General features: G+C 45.0%; 1 protein-coding gene across 2 annotated transcripts in view; it reads right to left on the reverse strand.

Annotated features, from left to right (window-relative positions):
* The window catches only part of TRAPPC9 (trafficking protein particle complex subunit 9), a gene marked incomplete at its 3' end in the record, with an annotated part of 533,166 nt that overhangs the window by 502,965 nt on the left and 9,888 nt on the right, over positions 1–20,313 (reverse strand). Inside the window, exons 4-6 of one of the 2 annotated variants that reach the window (XM_081266489.1) lie at positions 16,094–16,239; positions 13,855–13,983; positions 7,917–7,943 (exon numbers count right to left, since the gene is read on the reverse strand). In XM_081266489.1, coding sequence (XP_081122615.1) covers positions 7,917–7,943; positions 13,855–13,983; positions 16,094–16,239 — 302 coding nt within the window. The remainder of the gene's footprint in view (positions 1–7,916; positions 7,944–13,854; positions 13,984–16,093; positions 16,240–20,313) is intronic. The other variant, XM_081266488.1, reaches the window with a different exon arrangement.

Here is a 20,313-nt window from a genome sequence, read left to right on the forward strand (position 1 = left end):
GACACATCTCGAGATATAATTTTTCATATAGTTTTTGACTTTTTTAACCATTATGATGTTTTTTAGACTAAAAATAAATCAATAAAGGTGAGGGAACCTATTGATGGAATACAAACAGAAACAACTACATTTCAAATAAATAGGTAAGCACTGATAGGGAGCATCACAGAACCAATCGAGAAGGTCCACCCACAATGCTGCACACAGCATCCTCAAACAGTGACAGAAGGAGCCACCAACGGTCCCTAAATTCCAGCTTCATGCAGAGGTACTGCGGAAGGAGACTGACTAAATCATGCTGCGTGCATGTACAAACGTGGCCCAGTGAACCCCGCTACTATGTATAATTATAGTACACCAACAAAATGTTTTTTAAATGGACCTGCGCTGCACAGAAAGGTTTCACATGAAGGTTAAATTCCCTGACTGTAACCACCACACCGCTTCTGTGGTGACACTGTCCCTGGAAACACACCCGATGCATTGGGGAAGCATCAAACCTACAGCTCACTCAAATAGCTCAAAAAAATACACATGACACACAGAGCTCGGGTCATAAAGCCAAGACTAAGCTAACTGCTGGGTCTTCATGAGTACACCAAATACTGGGTACTAATCTTTAAACTGTTTTGTAAGACCTGGGCTTTAAATTGTTTCAAAATCAACAATTAATCCAGGCACAGTGGTACACATCTATAATCCTCACAGCTTAGGAGGCTGAAGCAGGAGGATCGAGAGTTCAAAGCCAGCCTCAGCAATTTAGTGAGACACTAAGCAACTCAGTGAGCCCTGTGTCTAAATAAAATACAAAATAGGGCTGGGGATCAGCTCAGTAGTTGAGAGCCCTTGAGTTCAATCTCCAGTGCCAAAAGAAAAAGAAATCAACAATTAAAAATGAGAATTCTGATAAATTCAATAAATTATAAAATAATTCTATTAAAATAGAATGTATTTCAGTAGCAATTGAAGCACTAAATATGTAAAATTTGGAATATAAATGAAATGAATGTGCAGAAGACCAATTACAAACTAAGATCACAGCTCAGAATGACTGAGTGCTTCACTCCTAACACCTCCCATGTTCCAGGCACTGGGCAGGACAGTGGACCATGCTACCAGAGCAGGGCACATTGGTTTCAAAGAGTCAGCCTACCTGTGTGTTATCCTAGCCACTCAAGAGTCTGAGGCAGGAGGATTCCAAGTTCAAGACAGATCCTGTCTCAAATAAATGAAACGGGCTGGGGGTATCACTCAGTGGCAGAGAACCCCTGGGTTCAATCTCCAGTACCATCCAAAAAAAAAAAAAAAAAGTCACCATCAGGGACACAATGGAGCACACCTATAACCCCAGCTATTAGAGAGGCTGAGACAAGAGGATGGCAAGTTCAAAACCAGCTTGGACAACTCAGTGAGACCCTGTCTTAGAATAAAATTAAAAGGGCTGGGAGTGCAGCTTAGGGGTAGAGTGCTTGCCTAGCATAATATGGGTGAGTCCTTGGGTCCATTCCCGTTTCAAAACTGCAAAAAAACAGCTTAAATTTAACTTAAAAGAAAAAGAAAGGAAGATCTTGAGCCAATACTTTAAGAAACTAGAAAAAGAAGACAACTAAATTCAAGGCAAGCAAAAGAGAAGAAGTAGAAAAGATGAGAGAAGAAATAAATGAAATCCAAAAATAACAGAAAAGGGGCTGGGATTGTGGCTCAGCTATGGAGCACTCACCTAGCATGTGGGAGGCCCTGGGTTCGAGCCTCAGCACCACATAAAAATAAATAAATAAAATAAAGAATATTGTGTCCAGTTACAACCAAAAACTAAATATTAAAAAAAAAACAGAAAAATCAAATCAACAAAATCACAAAGTTTGTTTTTTTAAGGCAATCAACAAAATTGATAAATAGCCAAAGGAAGGAAGGAAGGAAGGAAGGAAGGAAGGAAGGAAGGAAGGAAGGAAGGAAGGAAGGAAGGAAGGAAGGAGAGCAGCAAACTGTAATTACTAAAACCAGGGCTGAGAGAGCAAACACTAGCACAGCCTCACAGAGCTGGACGGGAAGACCCAGGAACACTAGGAACACTCACCCACAAGCCAGTACACTGTGTAATCTAGATGAGACTCTGGGAAAGACACAAACTACCAAAACCAACTGAAGAAGAAGAAGAAAACTGGAATACACACATAAGTAAAGATATTGAATCAATAATCAAAAATTTCACCTGGGTACAAATAATTTCAATGTGGAATTCTACCAAAGACTTAAAGACAAATTAATACCAATTCTTCACACAATTCTAAAAAATCTAAGAGGAATTCTAACCAACTCATTCTATGGAGCCAACACTGGCCTGATAACAAAACCAGAAAAAAGCACTAGAGCAACAAAGAACTACAGACAATTCTCTCTCACAAATACAGATGTAAAATTCCTCAAAAAATATTAGTGGACTGAATCCAGCAAGATATAAAAGGATTGTGCAACACAATCAAGAGAGATTGGTTTCAGAAACGTAAGGTTGGCTTAGCATCTGAAAATTAACTAATGCAACACAGATGTGAGTTGAATAAAGGAGAAACAAAAACACGACCATCTCAAGAGACAGCAAGAGCACGGACAAATCCAATACCCCCATGACAAAAACGCTCCGCACACAGGAACAGAAGGTGTCCTCAGCCCGAGGAAGGCACCTGTGAACACCCACAGCTCATCACACGTGGTGGTGAAAGACCCAACGTTTCCCTGTAAGATCAGGAGTAAGACCAGCCTCCCAGTGGGAAAGAAGAAGCAGACTTCCTCTATCTTCAGGTGACACACATTCTTACATAGAGAAAACCCCAAGGGATCCACTAGGAAACCCCCAGAGCTCACAAGTCAGTCCAGCAAGGTCCAAAGATTAACTGTGCTCACATATGCTCACAATGAATCAACTGAAAATGCAAGTAAGACGAAAATTCCATTCACAATAACACGAAAAAGATGAAACTTCTTATGCATAAACCTGGTGCTTGGGCAGCTGAGGTAAGAGTTCAAGGCCAGCCTCAGCAACTGAGTTTGACCCTTGGTAACTTAGCAAGACCTCATCTCCAAACAGAAAGTAAAATGGGCTGAGGATGTGGCTCAGTGGTAAAGCGGCCTGGGTCCAATCCTCAGTACCAAAAAAATAAAAAATAAATTTAAAAACAAAAAAAATATGATGGGATACTCTGAAAACCCCAGCCACTGCTGAAAAAAAATTAAGTATAGGATTGAGGATCCAGCTCAGTGATAAGTACTTACCCTCACAGGGCTAAATCCCAGGGGTAACCACACAACAAGGATGCTGACAAAGATAATGGAAAGCCACCCCGTGCCCAAGGTCTGGAGGAAAAAATATTCTTAAGAGGGCAATACTCCCCAAAACAGACTCAATAAAATCCCTACCAAAATCGAAGCTAGAATCTTTGTAGAAATTGACTATCTGATCCTAAAATTCAGACGAACATTCAAGGGATGTGGCATAATCAAAAACATCTCAAAAGAAAAGAAGAAATTTGGAGGGCTTCACCTCCAGATTATAAAATTTACATGTCTTATCTGGGGTAAGGGAGGAGTAACCTTACAATTTACCTACTTTACCCTTTACTTCCTAAATTTTCTACAATGAACATGATCTATATAATAAGGGAGAAAATGATCATTTTTTAAAACATGCACACTTATTCCTTAAAAAGAAAAAAAATTTAAGAATAAAGAGTAAACAAATACCCAGTGGAAAAAAACTTACAAACAAGTGCGCATTTAAGCTTTTTATATGTTAAAAACTCAAGAACATTGAGTTCCTTGGGAAGCATATGTAACATATTAAAACAAATTCACTTTCAAAAATTCTAACTGCATAATGAAAACCAAAGAAATACAGGTAATATCCCATTTGACAGCCAACTTCAAATATAGGGACAAAAAAGGCCTAGAAGCCCTATAACTCTTAACACTCACCCAATATACTGAAAGGAGAATCTTTACCTACAAGAAAGTGGAAATCTGTGCATAAGACGGGACAAACTCGGTCAAACAACATTAGAGCTGGGAGCGATGTTTAAATAGAATTCTAAAGTTAGAACCTTGTTGAAAAGCTATAACACGCTCTGAAAAACAGAAAATATAATAGGAAGTTTGCCCCTATGTCCCATACAAATGCAAACTTAATTTTTGTTTACTCATGGGTACTAATTACTTTAACGAAAGCAGAATATTTTAATTAAGACAAGCAACCAGTATTACACGCCTCTCTCAAATCTAGTTAACGAGTCTACTCTGCCGTTAACCACAATGTGTCTAGGACAGTTCTGCCACAGTGAAAATGCCTTGGGGGGCTGGTGGAGCTCCTCAAGCCTACCAGACCGCAGGTGCTTCTGGGTCAGCTACACCTAACATTCCCCTTGTGAAACGCACAACCGCCACAACAGGGCTGTGTCAAGACTCGGCTTGCAGATGCAGGCTCACGAACACTGCTGTCTGAGGATGCTGTTGGACCACCAGGTTCTACCAATCCCACAGCTGGTAAGTGACTCCCATCTACAATATGAAAACAACTGTTACAACTTAACAGTTAAAAAAAAAAACAGCCCAATTTAAAAAATAAGGGATAAGGGACCCAAATAGACATTTTTCCAAAGGGAATATACCAATAACCAATCAACGCAGGAAAGGATGCTCACCAGCTTTATAGGAAACGCAAACCACAACTACAGTGAGGCACCACTTCATACCCGCTAGGACGGCTGAGGCTAACAGATGCCAGTGAGGACAGAGAGGAAGAAACTCCTGCACGCCCTGGGGGAAGGCAAAGTGGTGGGGCCACTTAGGAAAAGAGTGCGGCTTTTCAACATTGAACTACACATGACCTGGCAACTCTTCTGCCAGATGCACATGAGAGCTTCAAACACAGGCCACCCGGAAACCTGCACCAGAGTGTTCCCAGTACTGTCCTTCCCAGCACCCACAGGTGGGAGCAACACCAACGTCCAACTGAGAGAAAGGATGAGAAGAGCACGAGGAGGAAGAAGAGACAGCGCAGACACGGCCACGAGGCCCAGCCACCCGGGAGCAGGCCAAGAGTCACAAGTTCAAGGCCAGCAAGCAACTTAAAAGAACTTGCCTCAAAATACAAAAAATAACAAGAGCTGGGGTGTAGTTCAGAGGTAGAGCACCTCTGGGTTCAACCCCCAGTACAAAAAAAAGGCAGTCACAAAAGGCCATGTGTCATATGTTCCCATTCATGTGAAACGTGCAGATCGGGCAAATCATAGAAGAGAAGAAAGTAAATTACTAGTCAAGCTGGAGGAGGGTGGAGGGAACAGGAAGCAACAGTGATTGGTGCAGGGGTGGCTTGTTGGTGTGATGTCCTAAAAGTGGCTATACTTACAGCCACACAACACTGATGAGTACCGGAAACCCACTCAACCGTACACTTTCAACGGGGGAGTTACATTCAAGTTCTTTTAAAAACAAAGCAGCTGAGAGCAGTGCTCTCACGTGACAAACGCACAGGAAGAAACAACCCTTGCCACGGAGTGGGAGCACAAGTGCAAGCCAGGGAGCCAGGGAGCATCAGAGGCGTCCCTGCGTCCCTGAGCGAGGGCATGCTGAATGTGCAGCGTTCAGGAGGAACAGAGCAGTGAGAAGAGAAGCACCGCCTGGAGTGCAGGCCAAGAACCCGCAGGGTGCAGGTCGGAGGACACAGGTCACCCTCAAGTAAGCAGCATAGCACGCACCCTCGACTGCCCAGCTTTTCTTGGGGTTTTGTAAACAGTTGTGGGGAAACAAATACTATCTTCATTTAAAACTCAAAAATTAGGGGCTGGGATTGTGGCTCAGCGGTAGCATGCTCACCTAGCATGCATGAGGCACTGGGTTCCATTCTCAGCACCACATAAAAATAAAGACAATAAAGTCCATCAACAACTAAAAAAATATTTTAAAAAAACTCAAAAATGAATAAAATGGAGGGGGGTGGCTAGGGAAGAATAGAGGTACTATGGATTAGACAGAGGGGAATGAAGGGAAGAGAGGAGCATGGGGTAGGAATGATAGTAGAATGAACTAGACATTATTTACCCTACATGCATATGTGATTTACACAACCTGTCTAACTCTACATCATGTACAACCAGAAGAATGAGAAGTTATACTCCATTTATGTATGAAGTGTCAAAATGCATTCTATTGTCACGTAAAACTAATTAGACCAAATAAAAACTTAAAATAAATAAATAAAAGTGGGATATTTTGCAATGGAATGGCTGCATGTGGATGGGCTTTCTGCTGGGCGAAGCAATCCTATCACCCCTGAGGGAGCATTAGCTCTTTATACTCATAGCCTCCTGAGAGCTGCAAAGCGACCCCCATCAGTACCCCTGCTGCTAGCACATCTTCAAGGGTTGGAGCAGCAGAGAAGGGAGGTTGAGAAGACTGCCAGCTCTCATCGGATGCATTCAGTCTCCACCCAAAGACCTCACAAGCTGGGCACAGTGGCATACTCCTCTAATCCCAGCAAGAGGGAAGGCTAAAACAAAAGGATCACAAGTTCAAGGCCAGCCAGTCTCAGAATAAAAAGTAAAAAGGACGGGCTATAGCCCAGTGGTAGAGCACCCCTGGGTTCAATTAAAAAAAAAAAATGTCGTGCCCTGCAGCAGTGGGGGAGGCTGCCTCCTTGCTGCCCCTTGGCAGGCAGGCAGGTCCACACTGCTCTCGTGGGGACAGCTGCAGAAGGCACCCTCAAGCCAGTGCCAGCCAGGGTCCACGTCCTTTCCCAGCAGCCTTCCCCTCGGTAGCATGATCCAGATGTCCCTGAATAACGAGGCTGGTGATTGCCGTCACCCCTCTCCCAGCACCCCAAACCAATCTCACCTCTACACAACTTATTTTGAAACTTTGCAAAAATTTATAAAAATATTCTTTATCTCAACTAATTTTTTTTTAATTGGAAGAAACATCTGACTTTTAGAAGTAGCTCTGAGCCACTTGTACAAGCAATGCGGTAACAGAGGGAAATTTAACATCTCCTATGAGGCACAATGAGATGGTACAGGCTCAGTAAGTGTCTCCTGGTCAAACATCAGCCCCAGGTCAACTGAGCCCTGGAGTGGCACATACACTCAGCTGGCACGGGAAGGCCCTGCACACAGGCCCCAGTGGCAACTGAGTCTCCTGAAAGCAAAGGCACTTTGTTGTCCTTCCTCTGCACTTTCCACAAACCCTACAAAATCTTGAGCCACCAACCTAGAGAAAGGAGGGGATACAAATATTAAAACAGAGTCTCCAAACCTGCATTTCAGAATGGAGCGATATGGGGGACAAACGTGGATAACCACCCTGCGCCATGCAAGTGCCCTGCCTGACTGTTCTTCAGAGGAGACCAGAAAACACCAGAGCTCATCACAAAATGATTGAGCACTGAAACAGGATAGATTTTTGCTATGTTAATTACAGAAGGTATGAAAAAGGGAAAGAAAAACCCACCTGTGTAAAAAATGCAAAATTTCTTTCCCCATTATGAACACATGTGCGAAATGCAGTAGAGAATTTGAAGTCATTTGAAAGGAGCACAGCCACAGAATCGGAGTGAAGTCATTATTATAAATGAATTCAAAACTGACAGGACAGGCATGCACAGTGCACTCAGAGAACTAAGGCACATATTCACTTAACCATGCTAGGGCAAGAATTTTCTTCTTCAACAGACAACACAAAGCAATAGCGTACCCCATCAAACAAGGACCAAATAATAATCAGGTTTTTAACAGTTCTGATTTAAAGTTTCTTAAATCAGAATGTTCCCAAGATCACAATCCAGAAATTTTAACAATTCATTCACACCACCATGAAACAAGCACTTAAAAAAAATAAATAATCAAAAGAAACTAAGCACATAGATGATGTACCTGGATCAATGAGAACTTCCTGTGCCCCTGGAAGAGAGAACAGATTAGGGTCTTTTATTTGGAAAACAAAACTACTTTTTAACTACTAAAACACATTTCATAATTCCCATAGCGTTGAAAAGCTGGACACTTGAAGGTAATCAGAAAGGCAAGTCAGTGTGTTCCCAGTGCAGGGCCTTTGTGTTGCAGGAGGAAAGAAAGAAAAGCCCCTGTTACCACGCCCTCCACCAACAGCTAAGTGCCTCCACACCTCTGGGCCCCCACCTTCTTAACTCCTGCTCCAACTCTTCTTAAACAAGTGTGAGAGTTCCTTATTTCCACAAATAAGCCAAGTGAGAAAGGAATATTGTTTGTGCAAGTGTAGGTCAGCACCTTGCAACAAGAGAGAGGAGGGGCCAGAGGTACTGTGGAACTTACCACTACTTCCCTAAACCAGACAGCCATCTAGATCTCCCCACTCCCTCCTCACTCCCCGGAGCTCGCTTGCGCTCTCGCGCGCGCGCGGTCTCTCTCTCTCTCTCTCTCTCTCTCTCTCTCTCTCTCTCACACACACACATACACACACACACACACACACACTGAATTACTGGACACTTCATTGAGCAAAGGATTTCCAGTGTTTAGAAGATAACTTTGTACTTAGTTCAAAATAATTGACTTTATTACTATCAAAAAGCCTGTGAGGGGATATAGCTTAGTTGGATATAGCTCAGTGCTTGCCTTGCACAAGGTCCTGGATTCAATCCCCAGAACCACAGCGGGGGGGAAAAAGAAAATCCTGTGAAAGCCCTGGTCATCTGCTAAACCCCCAAGTATCGGTGAGACCCAGCTAGTCTCCTCTGCAAAATGTCATTTCCCATCACGGCACAACCCCCGAGAACTAGTGGCCCCAGACATGTTTTATCATTAGCTATTAACATCGTTAAGCAGTTTTATAGGATTCAAAAAGGTGTGTCCTGAAAACTTCCTCTTACAAATAGCACATTCACCAATCCACTGTCCATACAGAACAATCCCGTGACTATGTGTGCCATGAGGAGCCATTCTGCCTACGGCCATCTGTTCTGCCACAGCCTGGCAGCCACCACTAAAATAAAGCACAGGCGCTTCCTTCCACTGAGCACCTAGTCTGCCCCACCCTGCACCTGGTGCTGGCTCCCTCAGAAAGCACCCAGGATCTCTGCTTAAACCTGAGGAGGTAGTCCCCTCAGTAAGCCCCCTAGCCCCCGTGACGGGCCTGGCTAGAGGTGGGACATGTATTGACAACCACTGTCCTACACCTGTGAGCTCACTGCGATGTGGCTTCATCAGCAGGAGGTAGCATTCCCATCCTCTACCTTCCTACTCTTTAGTCTCCTCTCTCAACTGGCTGGACAGAAAGCAGGAGAGCTACTGTGGGGCCAGCACATGTTCACCAACAGACACACACTTCAGCCCAGGCCTGGCCTGTAACCAGGAATAGGGGTTCAGGAAGGCTACTGACCCTCTAGCCACCTCAGCAGTGCCCTCCTCGATGCCTGCTCACTTCTTAACTGGACCTTTATTCACAAAACCATTTCCTCCTAGTTTAGTCCCTTAGTAATTATTCAAAATTATGAAATGATGGCTCCAACACAGAAACTACTAGCCAGCGGGGCTGGGCTTTCCACGAGGTCTTTCCCCTCTGCTGAACACTGTGCCCCTTCTCCTGTTCTCACCACTCTGCAGAGACATCTGCAGCCCCTGCCCAGACGAGAGGACTCTCTAGGAGCACCTGGCTTGGTGCAGCGCCTGCGTTCAGACCCACGTGGCTGAATTTGGAAAATGAGTCCCACCAGTGAATGCACAGCAGGGTGCAAGACCAGGGGCTCAAAGTTCTTCTCAGCTTTAAGGGGCTCCAGAGGTGGTCTCTCTCTCTCTCATGAAGGCACAGCCAGCTGGTTTCTAATATTGGAAGGAAAGTTCAGCTTCACCACTCTCTCACAGCATGCCTAAGATGTTCGTGCTGAGATGACAGACAAAAATAAGATATAACTGGAATGCTTTTTCCAGGTATCCAGAAATAATGGACATCGTGCTATTCTGAAGCACTAGATAAAAAAAAATAAAATTAAAGCAACCTTGTTTAAATCTTCTTTACAAACAGGAAAATTAGGCCTTTAAAAAAAAAAAAGGTGCAACAGCTCCACCTACGGCCAAAAAGCCCATCCAAGCTGCTGAAAGACGCAGCAATATAAATGGCCTGCATACTGAGATGAGGGGAGTTGTTAACTAGGATGCTCAGAAACCATGACTAAAAGCTTAGTTAGCACATACTGGATTCTGCTTCAGGAAGGGATGGTATTCAGTAATTAATCTAAAAAGTTCCACACCCCTGCATGTCAACAAAAGAGAGAGGCTCACAGAAACTAAGCTGACCAGGAAGGGACCCGGGGCACCCAGGCCAGCCTTCCGGTCCACAGTGGGTAGGCTGCACCACAGGCTATGCCCATCCAGCAATCAGGCTGGCTTCCTCCCAGGCTCTGTATTTTGCTCTATTCCAGAACCCAACTGGTCCCCGAACCCTGCTACCATGAAGCCATCACTGATTTTGGAGCAGTAGACAGTGTCAGTACCTTGCATGGTGACTCCCAAAGGGTGACACAACTGTTGAGAGACAAAAGTTCTTGAAAAAGCATGCCTATTTAGTGACACTGCCTTCCTCTCCTCCACACAGGAAAGCTGACAGGTGGATGCCACCCAGTCTGTCACTGTGACAGTTACTCTGTACTGGACACTGGGGGCTCTCAGCAGGTTCCACTGTCATCCCTCCCGCAAATGAGGAGAAAGATTCAGGCCACAAAAACAAAGCTGGCAAGTTCCACAGAGCTACATTCACCATCAGGAAAGAATACAGAGGTCTACTCTCTCAAAACTCACTAGCTTAAGTAAGTTGATCTTTTCTTCAGACTAAAGACTCCGTAGAACCACTCAGTCTTTACAGATAGTTCTCTTAACAACATTACTAGAAAAATGGACAGAACGTGACTCAGCAACAGCTGGATTTTCAAGCCACATTTTTTTGTTTGGTTGTTTTTTTGTTTGTTTTTGCACTGGAATCATTTTCAATGTGTTGTTCTTAATGCTTAAAAGGTTAAGAAAGTAAAAAAATATATATTGACTTTTAGGTGTTTAGCTGCAAATAAGACATCTGTAAAAAGGCATGACTTTAGCCTAGGCCACTCTGGCTCTTATTTCCAATGACAATATTTATCTTATTTCTGGGCTGCTTGCAGTAGCTGAGAAGGACCACTATGCATTTGAGCACCTGGATCACATCCCAACCCTGCAGCTCCCCAGCTAGCTAGACCACCTGGCCTCAGTCTCTCTCAGAGAAGCACTGGCACCCACCCTCTGACACCCACTCTGTGGACCACAGTAGAGCCCTGGGCAGGCCCCCCGGCCTGGGATGCTGAATGCATCCCCAGGCGCCTACTGAGCACAGGTTCTACCACTGGCCCCACCCCAACACTGCTGGATAACTCTGAGAATGATGGCTACTATTACTGGGTTCAGATAAAACAAAAAGTAAGGTAAGTCAATGATAAGCATTTTCTTAGGGATTAATTATAGAATGAAATATTAATTTTGGGATACACTGTGTCATCCGTTAATCTCAGACTTACAGTTTCATACACGAGTCTCCAGAATAAACTATTAGTGGAACCAAAAGTAAAGTTTTAAAAACTGAATTAAGACAAAAGAAGAATTAAAGAAAAAAAGAAAGAATTAAAAGAAGAATTAAAGCAAAACAAGGCAGGGACTACAGTTAGGCTAAGATAACTCAATTTTAAGGGGAGGGAGTGCCCCAATCTTAGAGGAAATATGCCTGAAAACTGCAGTCTAGGGGCTGGGGATGTGGCTCAAGCGGTAGCACGCTCACCTGGCATGCGTGTGGCCTGGGTTCAATCCTCAGCACCACATACAAACAAAGATGTTGTGTCCGCCGAAAACCAAAAATAAATATTAAAATTCTCTCTCTCTCTCTCTCTCTCTCTCTCAAAAAAAAAAAAAACTTATAAAAAAAACTGCAGTCTAGATCTGAAATGTCGAAAATCTTTCAATAATATTCTTGAACTCAGATCATTATTTAGCAACAGTAGTAATACTTGTAATAGCAGCAGCTTCTAATCTCACCAAGTGCTGGGTCCTAATTTACCTGTGATCTCATTCCACCTTCTCAGTGACCCTGTGAGGTAGAACTCTATCACCTTCCCTGTTTTACAGATAAGGAAGCTGGGGCACAGGAGATTACACAACTTGCGTCAGTTCACACTGACAGCAACCAGCATCTATACCTCTGCTTTCCACTGCTGAAGAGGGGGACTGAGATACCCACTCCTCCAGGTATAGGAAGGGTGTCAATCAGCTGGTCTGGCCCTCATCTCAGGCGGCAGAAGCCATAAGCTCCCAGGAGATGGGGCAGCTCACTAATCCTGACACTGACACGGACATGGGGCCACTATCTGCTCACGAGGCCCTGCCTCTGAGGAGGCAAATGGCTTCCAGCTCCTGTGTGGGAGTCCCTGCTCTCCCCGCCATCCCCTGGGCATCACTGGAGAGTCCCCCCACAGGCAGACTTCAACAGTGAAAAGTTTCCAAGACCTTTACACTCTGAGAACTAAATAAAGACATTTTCTACCGCAGACAGAGCAGTTTTCCAACTTCTTTAGACTTTCCTTCCTACATTCAGCAAGGCTGCCTAAAAGGCTTCTCGTCTCACTAATCACACCAGCAGAATAGTCCACACACTGTCAATACCTCAAGCCACAGTTCATAAAAAAGAACACCAGTGGAAAGGCACTTCCCAGAGTGCAGAGGGGCTTCCTTAGAGAGAAACAGGGACCTGCTCCTGTATTTCCACATGTGCACAATGTCAGCGCCTGGAGACTGACTGGACAGAAACAGGGACAGCAGTCACGACCACAAGGCACAAGGCTAGTGGCACCTGAGCCAGAGCCTCACAAGGGAGACCAAAGCCCAGGAGGCAAAAGCAGAAACTCTCCTCTCTCCAGCCTCTACTCCCCACACCCTCCCAGCCCACTTCACTCTGCTCTCACCTAATGAGATGCACCAGGGGCCTCTCCCACCAAAGAACCATCAAATACCCTTGAGAACTGTCAGGCCTCATCTAAGAGCTGCACAGGCCACCAGGATCCAGACAGCTGTGTGGCAGCACCCAGCACCCAAAGGTATCTGGGGTCTCTGTGAATGGATGAACACCTCAGGGGCAAACCCCCAACATACACTGACAACCACCTTTTCTGTCTGGGGTGGGGGTGGAATGTAGGCTGACCCTGGGGGATACCCAAAAATCTCATGAACCAAAAACTACCTAGCAGTTTTGTTTCTGCATTCTTCACTACACTTGGGGCCTATGCAACATGATGACTATATCCCACACCATGAAGGCCAGTTTACTTGTTATGGGTCAAAGGTTCAAGTTCACGTGGACTTGTGGGTCTGCTCCTTCAAAGATGTGTTTTCACTGGTCATTTATGCCAACAAACATGAGAAATCAAATTTAACTCCTTAAAGAGAACTTCACCTATCAGAAAATCTAAGAATAGCCCAAGCCCTGAATTAGCAATTAAAACTGTCCTCTGGGAGCAGACTCGCCCAAAAATAGAAATGGGGAAAAGGGCCAATGCAGATCCCCAAGGCTGCTCCACCATGGAATTCCATGCCAGAGTTCCAGAAATCAACCCAACACTATGACCAACTGCACTCAGTAAGAAGAATAAGCACTCGAGAAAATCAGAAGAAAACATCTCATTTCGAGATTTCTGACTCAAAAGGCCTCATACTTTATTTAATAAACACTGGTCAGCCCTAACTCAGAGGAAAAAGCAATAAACTCCTCCTGTTTTCTTTTAAGACTGCAAGTTAGTCAGAGACCAGAAGAAATAACAGAGCTTACCTGGTCGATGTCTGTTGGCCGCTTCAGCCGGAAGTGAGCTGCCCTGCAGCCTCCGAGACCCAGCCTTGCCGCCGGTCCCTCCAGGGTAGTGGTAGATGACAGAAGCAGAACACAACCCTTCCAGGGCAGCTGGATGTGGAAAGAAAAAAAGAAGTAGGGAATAAATAGTAAAGTTAGTGGTCCGTGAATAGCTCAATTTACGGTAGCTAAAAATGATTTAAACAGCTGGATTATTTGAAAACATCAGTTTTTCCTCAAAACAAAAATCAAACCTAAACATCAATGGTTATGCTACACACAGAAACTGGCCACCCAGCTCTCACAGGCCCTTGTCAGGACTGGGAACCCACGAGGCTCCAGGTGCCACAGTGCAGGGGGGTGCACTGGTGAAACATCATCCACGGGAGTAGCACCTTCACACCTGGACAGGGCAGGCTCTGGGCTGATGCTGCACCCCGTCCTCCTGCCAACAGGCACTCCCTCGTAATCTAAAGCCACACCAGCGGCTGGCAGGTCGTGCTCCCAAGGTCACCCTTATCATCTTTACTCATTAATTCAGTGGTGCTTAAACTTCTGCTCTCAAAATTTCTCCACACTAAATTACTAAATTACTAAGGACCACAAAAACCTTTTTTTTTTAATGTGGTTTATATCTATAGGTATTTGCCATGTTATAAAATAAAACTGAGATAGGATTTAAATATTTAAGTATTAATTCCTTTTAAAATAATAATAATAAACTAATCACACTATTTTAATGAAAATAACTGTCTTCCAAAACAAAAATAACATACTGGAAAAATAGCCTTACTTCACCATCTTAAAATTTCCTTAACGCCTGATTTGCTACAAGCCAGCAGAGTCTCCGGCTTGCTTCTCCTGGAGTCTGTACCAGTGCAGATGCTGCGCAGCCTCTGAAAAACGCCACCCTACCCTCGTAGCGACCAAGGGGAAGGATGCATGGTGCCAGCTGGGACCTCTGGCACACTTCCTCAGGAGCTGCCCCCAGGGTGCCCTGCATTGAGCGGGCACCACTGCGCCAGGGTCTCATGGCATCTTGGAGTCCAGCACATCTGCCAGGAAGGCGGGCACTCCCAAGGCCACTTCCAGGGAAAACCAGGGAGCATTGAGGCTGTCTCTGCCTCCTGTAGAGCCTTCCCCTGCTCCTGCTTTCCTTCCCATCTATTCCTGGCTCTCGTTTCCTCTCTTTCCCCACTTGTATTTCTCTATTCTCTTCAAGAAGCCAAATTATGGACTCCTCAAGCCCATTTTAAGTATGTTACACATACTACGTCAGAACTCACTTTACTCCTTCATTCTGACTTGGTTTATTCTAAGTGGGTGACAGCCCCCTCACTAAGCTGTCAACCTCAAGGAAAAAGCCTATGAACCTGTCACCTAACAGGCATTTATTTACAGGACACCCAGATGGAAAACCCCAGTCCACACTCCAAAGTCCCACTGCCAGCAGATGCCATCTGCAAAGGCAAACTCATTGACAAGCGTTTCCAGGCCCAACTCCAGCCCTACATGATTGCTGTTCTTCAAAGTGGGTTTTAGCTTTTTTTTGTCCTTTAAATTTTAAAGTTCAAATATAATTCACTACAGACTCATCTTCTTCAAGTGTACAGTTCAGCCACGTTGAACTATCCACAGTTGTACACCATCACCACCTGATGCCAGGGTATTTTCACCATCCCAGAAGGCAGCTGGCCATTAGCCACCACTTCCTTCCCAGGCCCTCCTAACATGGGCCTGCCTTCCACATCCATATATCATATAAGTGGGACCATGCCCTATCTGGCTTAGCACAAGGTTTTCAAGGCCCACCCATGCTACAGAGATGTCAGTATATCATTCTTTTTTGAGGGCTTTTTTTGAGGGGGCGAGGCTACTAGGGATTAAACCCAGGGGTGCTTACCATCCCCAGCTCTATTTATTTTTTATTTTGAGGCAAGGTCTTGTTAAGTTACCGAGGCTGGCCTTGAACTTGCAATCCTCCTGCCTCAGCCTCCTGAGTTGCTGGGACTATTTCTTTGGTTTTTATGGCTGAGTAACATCCCACATTATGGACATTATGGAATGTCCACCTGCTCATCCCCTCATCGTCTGATGTATGGAGGAGGTTTTGATGAATGTGCAGGAGGTAAAGGCGTGAGCAATGGCACCCTAAGCAGAGGGCAAGGTCCATAACAGTGAAAACAAGGGCCTCTAGTGCATCCTGGCCGTGCCGTCTTACCCCCCAGCCACAGGAAGTCGTTCACTGATCGAAGCAGCTCCACCGACATGTGGTAGTGCACCAAGGAGTCTTGCAGCATCCCAGCCTGCAGGCACAAGTCCCCCACGTGCTTCCGCATGCGTCCTTGGCACCGCTTCTTGTAATGCCTGCAAAACAAAATGCAGTGAGACTCATGACTGCCACTGCTCATTCCACAGGGCACGCTGGCTGAGCACTACCCCACTCTCGCTGCTAGACACTGCCAGGGAGGCAGCCTCAGGCTCCAGGACTAAAAGCCAGAGACCACCGTTGCCAGTTACAGGAGCTGGAGGGGTCCTGACTTCACAAAGGCACTACCAAGTGACCCTTTAAAGGTAACAGGTGTGCAGAACTGCTACTGTGGACTGCACTTGGACAAGATGAGAGGAGGGTATTTCTTTTCATCTTTTCCAACTGCAACATTAGGACAAGAAAGTTTGTTTCAGCTTTTAAAAAAATCATTTATGTTCCATTTTTACATTAACTCTATTACTATTTTATAAAGAGATAAATACTGCATATTATTAGCCAACCATTTGGCTTTAGCAAACAGGACCTTTATCTTCACAATTTCAGAGCAGGCTTTAATAAAGCCTTCAGGGCAGAGCCCAGGATGCATGCTTCAGCTCTTTAAATATTGGCAAGGACATGCTGTTAAATAATGCAAAGGCTTCAAACTCCATATCAACTAAGAAGCCAAAGCAACCATACCCAAACCATACAAAAAATTCCTAATCTTCCGAACATCAAGTTTCTTAGATATGATTTTTTTAAGAAGAAGAGCTATTACATGTTCCCCAGGAGGAAGCAATTGCATCCAGAATGAGCCTGAGGGATTCTAGAAGACAGCCGCTCCTACTGGACGAGGGGGACCCAAGGTGTCAAGATGAAGCTGTCCCTTCAGACCTAACTGTCCTCAGCTCAGCAGCTCTGGCTACCGGGAACTCATCTCTGCTGTGCCAAAGGGCTGCTTGAACCAAGGCCTGACATAAACAGAAAGGGGGAGGTCGCTTTCTCTCTGTCAACAGGTGCCCCTGAGAAACCCCGCATTCCAGCCGCTCCTCCATCCCAACCACACGAGGCCACATCCCCAGCCTCTGCTGGCCTCTGAACCTCCCCAGGAGTGCCCTCTCCTGAGCCTCTGTGCACACAGTCAGAGTGGCAAAGCACAGCCAGCAGTGCCCTCTCCTGCTTCAAGCCTTCAAAGGACCCCCACAGTGCTAGGAGAAAAGTCCTTACTGTGCCCCTAGAGCATTCCATCTTGAATGGACTGTTGACGCTGGTGAGCGTCAAGGAGGAAGACGGTTCTACATGGCCTTCTGCCCGGACACTCCTGATAAATGAATGCGGGTCACAGGGGACGGAGCAGCTCGTGCCATCCCAACCCCCACTTTCCACAGAAGTATGAGCAAAGCAAGACCCTTCGCTGCCTCCCTCTGCCGTCAGCTCTCCTAAATCGGGGCTCCTCTAAAGGCCTTGTTGCCTGCCCCCCCCAGCCCTTCTCACCCTGAGCCGAGGACAGAGACTGCTGGGAGCTTTTCAGCCCAGCATGCTGTCCCCAGTCCCAGCCCCACAAGCCTCCAGGCCTCCTCCCAGGATGCCCTTTCCCTTGGGCAACTCCTAGTTTGTCTTCATAACCCAACACAGAGCCTTCTCCTCCAAGAAGCCTTCCCTGGTAGCAGCCTCCAGCTCTTGGCTGGGTTTCCTTCAGCAAGTTACACATCTGCACATGAACTTCACAAAAGAACACATCTGCTATACTGAAATATAGCCCAGAAATTTTCAAAAGTAAAAGGTACAATCATTATGATAAAAAACAATGTGTTCTGGGCTGGGGGTATGGCTCAAGTAGTAGCGTGCTCGCCTAGCATGCGTGAGGCACTGGGTTCGATTCTCAGCATCACATAAAAATAAAGATATTGTGTCCACCTAAAAAACTAAAAAATAAATATTAAAAAAAATAATTTAAAAAAATGTGTTCTGAGGGCTGGGGTATAGCTCAGTGATAGAGCACTTGCCTAGCACATGTGAGGCACTGGGTTAGATTCTCAGCACCACATAAAAATAAATAAATAAATAAAGGTACTGCAACCATCTACAACTAAATACATACATACATATGTGACAAAAATATGTGTTTAGAAACATAAGACCTACAAAAAGAAGTCATATAAATACTCTCAGAATTTTTCATATTAAAGTGGTATGATTCAATAAAATTAGATAAAGTATTTTTGTTATATAAAAGTAATGTAAGCCGGGTGTGGTGGCACACGCCTGTAATCCCAGCAACTCAGAAGGCTGAGACAGGAGGCTCGTGAATTCAAAGCCAGCCTCAGCAACAGCAAGGTGCAAAGCAACTCAGTGAGACCCTGTCTCTAAATAAAATACAAAATAGGGCTTGGGATGTGGCTCAGTGGTTGTGTGCCCCTGAGTTCAATCCCTGGTACCCCCAAAAAATAAAATAAAATAAAAATAAAAGTAATGTTAATACTCTGAGAGGAGTCTACAATCCCATGCAAATAAATTCTACTCTAGATTTACATATACTAAAATAATTAACTCTCAAGAGTAGTATATGTCCCAAAATTGGATCATTTCAAGACTATAAGCAATTCTGTTATAATTCTTTGAACAGCAGAGTAAGAAAGAGATAATAGGATTAAGACAATTCAATTTCTAGTTAGCTATGATATGATAAACAACTAAAAAATTTAAGACAATTGTAGTAAAATTCAGAACACAGGCTTTCTCACTACAAGCTTTTTCAAAATGGTGTGGATCTTTTCTTCTTTGAAAGTGATGTTGGGTTTTCTTAATCCCTCTTACTATAAGTTTTGCATTCTCATATACACAAGTAATTGAATTGTCAAATTGTGTGACCATTGAATATGCTAATGGATATGGAGAAAAGCCCACACAAAACAGTATGTTGGGGCTGGCGTGTGGCTCTGTGGTGGAGCACTTGCCTCGCATATGTGAGGTGCTGGGTTCCATTCTCAGCACTACATAAAAATAAATAAATAAAATAAAGGTACTGTGTCCAACTATAACTAAAAATATTTTTTAAAAAAAAGAAAGAAAGAAAGAAAAAAGAAACAGTATGTAAAAATGAAAACCAGTGAGCTAAATAAACTTTTTTTTATATAAAGTTTAAAAGAAGAGGAAGAAGAAGAATGGGGCTGGGGATATAGCTCAGCATGGTGAGCATCTGCCTCGAAGTGCACAAGGCCCTGGTTTCAATCCTGGGACCACAGAGAACAAAAATGAGAAAGCATAGCATTAAGCCACAGTAGTAATGAGTTTAACATTAACCCAAAATTCAAATATTAAAAGTACAATTTTAGGCCCGGGGTTGTAGCTCAGTGGCAGAGCGCTTACCCAGCATAATTATCCAGCAGTTACCTCTCGTGATTTTGCAGTGGGATGTTGGACCATGGGAGCCTTCCCATTATAGACATCGGGTAAATGCAATCAGGTGAACACCCTGCCAGTGCCCGGCTGGCACAGCTGAAGCTCCAGACAACCACACCTGGAGAGAGCCCTGAACGGAAGTTAAGATGCAATGCTTCACACTCCACTGCAGGGGCTTTACCGGCCATCACTGAAGCTGCATGTTACCTGATGAAGAACCAACGACAAGCAGCAGTGGCACAGTCCAGGCCTAACCACAGAGACCATCCACGCCCACGGAGGGCTTCCTTCTCTAAGTCTGTAATGGGAAGACTGTTCCAAAACTGTCCAACAGCCCCCAGCCCCTGTCACCACTCTCCCCGGACCCCACCTGGTCGGCCACCTGTTGGGCTGGAGCCCCTGCTCAGCCTGGAGCCCTTGACTGTCTTCTCCCCACTACCAGCAGCCCCCTCCACACAGGCACTCCCAGGCCTGAGACAGATGGCATCTGGCTTCATGGGACCTCGACTTCTTCAGTAGCAGCCTGCCACTCGTCAGCACCTCTAAGACACATGGCAGCTGTCCCTAACAAACCAAGCTTAGAAAACACACAACGCTGCCTCAGTCTGGGCTCTTTTCTGACCTCTTGGTCTAGGCCAGACCCACACGCTAGCCCCAGGCCTCCCACCTGCCTCAATCTACAGCCTTCTCAGTTCATCCACATCCATGCTTCTAAATACAGTCCACAGAGTGACAGCTCTCCCTTCACCTGAGCCTCTGTGGACTCAACTCCTCTGTGGATCTGGGCT

This window comes from Spermophilus citellus (assembly GCF_964194105.1).
Source record: "Spermophilus citellus genome assembly, chromosome: 14".
NCBI classification, from domain to species: domain Eukaryota; kingdom Metazoa; phylum Chordata; class Mammalia; order Rodentia; family Sciuridae; genus Spermophilus; species Spermophilus citellus.